The sequence below is a fragment of the Oncorhynchus tshawytscha genome, linkage group LG05 (assembly GCF_018296145.1).
Source record: "Oncorhynchus tshawytscha isolate Ot180627B linkage group LG05, Otsh_v2.0, whole genome shotgun sequence".
NCBI classification, from domain to species: domain Eukaryota; kingdom Metazoa; phylum Chordata; class Actinopteri; order Salmoniformes; family Salmonidae; genus Oncorhynchus; species Oncorhynchus tshawytscha.
Genome location: NC_056433.1, coordinates 48,943,538 through 48,949,537, shown reverse-complemented (window position 1 = coordinate 48,949,537; position 6,000 = coordinate 48,943,538). Strand labels below are relative to the sequence as shown.

The 6,000-nt window shown below is 42.0% G+C and overlaps 1 protein-coding gene across 1 annotated transcript; it reads right to left on the bottom strand.

Moving 5' to 3' along the window:
• Positions 1-4,635: 4,635 nt before the first annotated feature.
• On the bottom strand, positions 4,636-5,683 carry sid1 (secreted immunoglobulin domain 1). Its single transcript, XM_042322743.1, has 2 exons — positions 5,391-5,683; positions 4,636-5,081 (listed from the first exon to the last, which is right to left on the bottom strand). Exons 1-2 carry the CDS (start codon positions 5,437-5,439, stop codon positions 4,732-4,734), a joined length of 399 nt encoding a protein of 132 aa, XP_042178677.1. The 5' UTR covers positions 5,440-5,683; the 3' UTR covers positions 4,636-4,731.
• Positions 5,684-6,000: the final 317 nt, after the last annotated feature.

Below are 6,000 nucleotides of genomic sequence, written 5' to 3'. Positions count from 1 at the left end.
ACTGCAAGAATGCAGATAGAATGAAGTGCAATCTGCATTGAAAGTTGAGCTGAAAGTTACCCCAGTAGTAGTAAAGTGAAACATAGTCCTGCTCTGTTCATTCTGGCTGAGTGGTTTGTTTCAGTTGGTGCTCTGGAGAGGAGAAAAGCCAACTGCCTGAGTCCCTTGAGGGGCTTGGTGTCTTGTCCTCCAGTATCATGCAGCTCTCTCCTCTCACACCAACGTGGTCTCAGAGCATTTCGTATGATTCCTTATGTAAAACCGGGACACTCCACTTAGTATGTACATGTTACGTTTCGTATTGGAATGTATTAAATCCATCATCTATTTCGTGTCATATGTTATGAATTCGAATTTCTTTGATATATTACAAATTGTAATTTGTTCAAAATGTTACCAATTGCAATTAGTACAATATGTTATGAACTTGCAAAACATATGATATGTTACAAATCCACCCCCCCCATTTTTACAAGAATATACTACCAATGTCCATGGTGCTGAAATTGTGAAATGTCTATGCACCTGCATGCCTATCGAATGAATCAATGATAGGCTTTCTGTGGTGCCAGGGCTTAATTTTGCTTTAGCTAATGGATAAGCGGTTATTGATAGGCCTATTTGGTCGTCATTTTATCATGTTAAGCCTAACGTTTGACGAAGCTATACACGCTGTGGCAATGTTGCCATTTTTAGACTGCTGGCATTAATGTAATTAGCCTACTTGTTCAGTAATTAAGTTGAAATTCAAATATTGCACATTTTAAAATAAATGTTCGATGTAACAGCATACTGATCAGCAACCAATATAAATGTTTTGAATATACAGCTGTCCTGAACCTGCATGACATGAGCCGTGCTCTCGCTCTCTCCCAACATGGATAGAAAGTTATGCGTAAAACCAGTCTATTAATGCCAAATAATATAGCCAGTCCACCCTCAAAACACTAGCTTAATAGGGATTGTTTTATATGCAGTGTACTATTTATAACTACATACTGCATTTAGCTGCTATTTATAAACTTTGTTTTTCTCTCTCTCCCCTTTTTCTCCACAACTTCATAATATCCAATTAGGATCCTGTCTCATCGCTGCAACTCCCCAACGAGCTTGGTAGAGGCGAAGGTCGAGTCATGCATCCTCTGGAACATGACCTGCCAAACCGCGCTTCTTAACACCCACCTGCTTAGCCCGGAAGCCACACCGTTCAACTGACAACCGAAGTCAGCCTGCAGGCGCCCAGCCCACCACAAGGAGTCACTAGAGCGCGATAAGCCAAGTAAAGCCCCCCCGGCCAAACCCTCCCCTAACATGGCCGGTTGTGACACAGTCTGGGATCGAACCCGGGCCTGTAGTGACACCTCAAGCACTGGGATGCCATGCCTTAGACCGTTTCGCAACTCGGGAGGCTTTATAAACTTTTGAAAATAAAAATGACATCAAATAGCCTAACAATGAGGGGAAAAAATAGTCAGCTTGAGGACAACTATTTATTGCTGAACTCTGGATAATAGCCTACACAAATGGCAATATTCAAGGTCAATTAAATCAAATCAAATCCAATCCAACTTGAGAGACTCCTGTAGTGTCCCAAAGTCCTCCTTTTCTGTGGGCAAATGTTTTCACCATGGCCTGTAGGTCCAAGTTGTGGGCCCAAGTTGTGGGCCCGACTGTTTTCTATACTGACTATTGCCATCCCAGACAGTCTTCCCAAAGACATTGTGCATTATATATATCCATTGAGCAGCACACAACTTAAACGTAGTCGTGAATGATGCATGCCAAGATACAGTGGGGCAAAAAAGTATTTAGTCAGCCACCAATTGTGCAAGTTCTCCCACTTAAAAAGATGAGAGGCCTGTAATTTTCATCATAGGTACACTTCAACTATGACAGACAAAATGAGGGAAAAAATCCAGAAAAATTTATAAAAAATCCTACAATGTGATTATTTGCAAATTATGGTGGAAAATAAGTATTTGGTCACCTACAAACAAGCAAGATTTCTGGCTCACACAGACCTGTAAATTCTTCTTTAAGAGGCTCCTCTGTCCTCCACTCGTTACCTGTATTAATGGCACCTGTTTGAACTTGTTATCAGTATAAAAGACACCTGTCCACAACCTCAAGCAGTCACACTCCAAACTCCACTATGGCCAAGACCAAAGAGCTGTCAAAGGACACCAGAAACAAAATTGTAGACCTGCACCAGGCTGGGAAGACTGAATCTGCAATAGGTAAGCAGCTTGGTTTGAAGAAATCAACTGTGGGAGCAATTATTAGGAAATGGAAGACATACAAGACCACTGATAATCTCCCTCGATCTGGGGCTCCACGCAAGATCTCGTCCCGTGGGGTCAAAATGATCACAAGAACGGTGAGCAAAAATCCCAGAACCACACGGGGGGACCTAGTGAATGACCTGCAGAGAGCTGGGACCAAAGTAACAAAGCCTACCATCAGTAACACACTACGCCGCCAGGGACTCAAATCCTGCAGTGCCAGACGTGTCCCCCTGCTTAAGCCAGTACATGTCCAGGCCCCTCTGAAGTTTGCTAGAGAGCTTTTGGATGATCCAGAAGAAGATTGGGAGAATGTCATATGGTCAGATGAAACCAAAATATAACTTTTTGGTAAAAACTCAATTTGTCGTGTTTGGAGGACAAAGAATGCTGAGTTGCATCCAAAGAACACCATACCTACTGTGCAGCATGGGGGTGGAAACATCATGCTTTGGGGCTGTTTTTCTGCAAAGGGACCAGGACGACTGATCCGTGTAAAGGAGAGAATGAATGGGGCCATGTATCGTGACATTTTGAGTGAAAACCTCCTTCCATCAGCAAGGGCATTGAAGGTGAAACGTGGCTGGGTCTTTCAACATGACAATGATCCCAAACACACTGTCCGGGCAACGAAGGAGTGGCTTCGTAAGAAGCATTTCAAGGTCCTGGAGTGGCCTAGCCAGTCTCCAGATCTCAACCCCATTGAAAATCTTTGGAGGGAGTTGAAAGTCCGTGTTGCCCAGCAACAGTCCCAAAACATCATTGCTCTAGAGGAGATCTGCATGGAGGAATGGGCCAAAATACCAGCCACAGTGTGTGAAAACCTTGTGAAGACTTACAGAAAACATTTGACCTCTGTCATTGCCAACAAAGGGTATATAACAAAGTATTGAGATAAACTTTTGTTATTGACCAAATACTTATTTTCCACCATAATTTGCAAATAAATTCATAAAAAATCCTACAATGTGATTTTCTGGATTTTTTTTTTTTTTCATTTTGTCTGTCATAGTTGAAGTGTACCTATGATGAAAGTCAGGCCTCTCATATTTTTAAGTGTGAGAACTTTGGTTGCTGACTAAATACTTTTTTGCCCCACTGTATATCAGAGATAAGGGGCTGTTGATATTGCAACCGCACAACTCAGATGCCGGTTAACCAGTATGAACGAATTCGCAAACAGATTTTTTTGTTTAACCCCTTTAGAACTGTTGTCCGCTAAAGATGATCTGTTTGCATCTGCCAATTTATTGGCTGTCCGGTATGCAGACGACCTGTCCCCAGAGCTTCCTATACAGTTAATTCATCTCTTTCTGTAATGTGTTGAAGCCAGCACTTATTACAGGAAAACTCCACCCCAAAAAATATATTTTGGTATGTTTCATTCGTCAATCGTTGACATAACTTTATTGTTGACAGGCAAAACATGGACGTTCAAGATATGTAACTTTCAAGAAACAGAAATCATCCCCATATGATGCATTTAGCTGGGGCTTAAGGTTAGGGGTTAGGTTAAAGGGTTAAGGTTAGGATTAGGTTTACGCTTAGGGGAAGGGTTTGCTAAAAGCGTTAAGGTTGGGATTAGGGTTAGGGGAAAGGTTAGGTAAAAGGGTTAAGGTTAGAGTTGGGGTTAGGTTTAGCTAATATGCTAAGTAGGTGCAAAGTAGCTAAAAAGTAGTTAGTAGTTGCAAAGTTGCTATAATGCTAAAGTCGTCTGTGATGAGATTCGAACACACAATCTTTCGGTTGCTAGACATTCAACAAAAATCAGTTCTTCACCTCATATCTTTTATACAACATTTGAGCATTTAGCCCAGTCATTCTCAGAACCGTCAGTTCATCACTAATTAGGAGAATGTCAATAAATGATAGATTCCTATTTCCATCTTCTCTAAAGGTAACATTAATAGCTAGACTCTCAGAACTAAGATATTATAGAGGAAGGACACTGGTGCAGAGAGGAAATGTTGTGAAAAACTATCTGGGTGGAACATGAGTGTTTTCCCAAGGCACATGTTGCCCCCTTCTATATCAGGCTCAAAACAAGTAGATCAGTTATTCAGTTTGTAGGAGGATAGAAAAACAGGAAAGAACAGTTAGCACAAGTGGTTGTGTCTGAAACAGATGTATGACTTCTCCAGTTCTGCCCACACTGGAGAATGGGGTGATTCTGACAGTGTCAATTATCTGTGGTAAACCACAATTAACTTTACATGATATGTTTCTGCCCTTCTCCCTTTTCTGCCTACATTATAAATGTTAGTTAACCCAATCTAAATATTCCATGAAACCCCCCAAAAAAGACACTCAGGCAATACAGCACTCTTAGTACATGACAACAACAAAACAACATCAACTTGAGTTTATTAGGAGTTGCTTTGGAAGACCAATACAGAGTAGCCTGTAGATACAGTACAGTGTGATTACATAGTACACCTCACATTCGTCTCTACAAATCAGTTGTTCTTTCAAATCCTTCTGTTAGTCCACAGAAATAAACAGCCATGTCATTCTCTTTAGATCCATGGATCAGTAACTGATGCTGGTGAAGTGGCCTGCTATCATTGGTCTGGACAGTGATCTTGTTGGGATGGAAGCCATGGCCGTAGAGCACATGGGAGGTGTTGGTCAGGTGGTAGCTGAGTACCAGTTCGGGCCTCTCTCCTTGACTCTGCTTGTACCAGCTCACAGTGGCCATGCTACAGTTAGTGGACAGAGTGCAGTCCAGTGTGGCATCCTCGCCCACTTTCACTGATAAGCTCTTCAGTGATACACCCAGGGACTCTCCCAAACGTACACCTGTAGAAAGTCACAGGTGACAAATCATATAGGTCTACAGAGAGAGGCCCCATCCAGACACAACCCCTAATAACTAGTTCCTCAAGTCAATTCTAATTCGAAAATGCATTCCATTTCATAATGTCTTGATATGCCTACTGAACTGTCACCGCAACAAAGTGTCACGGTTACTGAAGGATTGTACCAGTACAATTGTAACTGACAGTAAAGCATTTAAATGCATTGAGGAACACAACCAACAAAACACTCAATGAGGTTATGTCAAAATGTTTAATATCTTTAACCATTGTTATTGGAAAATGTACTTACCATTCAGTATGATTGACAAGCACAACATGATTCTCAATGTCACTTTCATTGCCGGATGCAGTACTCTATTCTGTGAGATGATGAAAAGGAAGCTTTCGATCCGACTCCCTCGTAGACTCTGCTTGAGCTTTCTCTGGAGAGAAGTAGGCTGTGTTTGTTGGTCCAACTGAGTCTCACAGAGGAACTGCCTTCCAACACGTTGTGCACAAACTCATCAGGTCATTTCAACCTCAGATGTGTCACAGTCTGTAAAGGCAGCATTACCTTTTAACAGGCTGACCACTCCACATTGCATCGCGTGTGCGAGCGTTGCAAAATTAATTTAGGAATCTATGTTATTAAATTATTGCACCCACACTGCTCGCGCACGTCAACGAGCGTATGCGTTGCCAAGGGCTAAAATAGAAGTCATTCCTATTTCTGACACAGATCGCGCTGCAAGTCCTGCTTCTCCCATCTCCTCATTGGTTTATAGAAGCAGGTACCCACGTGCCATCTCCTCATTGGTTATACCCACGTGGGTGATTGAAAGACGAACTGTGTTGCTGGTCGGTGTAGTAATACTATGAAAGTTCAGATGCCAATAACCATATAAGTTCAAAGGTGAGAA

Bases quoted from the DNA above. Each gene is read 5' to 3' on its own strand.
- sid1 (XM_042322743.1), bottom strand. From the start codon at position 5,439: ATGAAAGTGACATTGAGAATCATGTTGTGCTTGTCAATCATACTGAAT. The intron at 5,082-5,390 runs GTAAGTACATTT...GACTTTCTACAG, and splicing joins CTTGTCAATCATACTGAATG to GTGTACGTTTGGGAGAGTCC.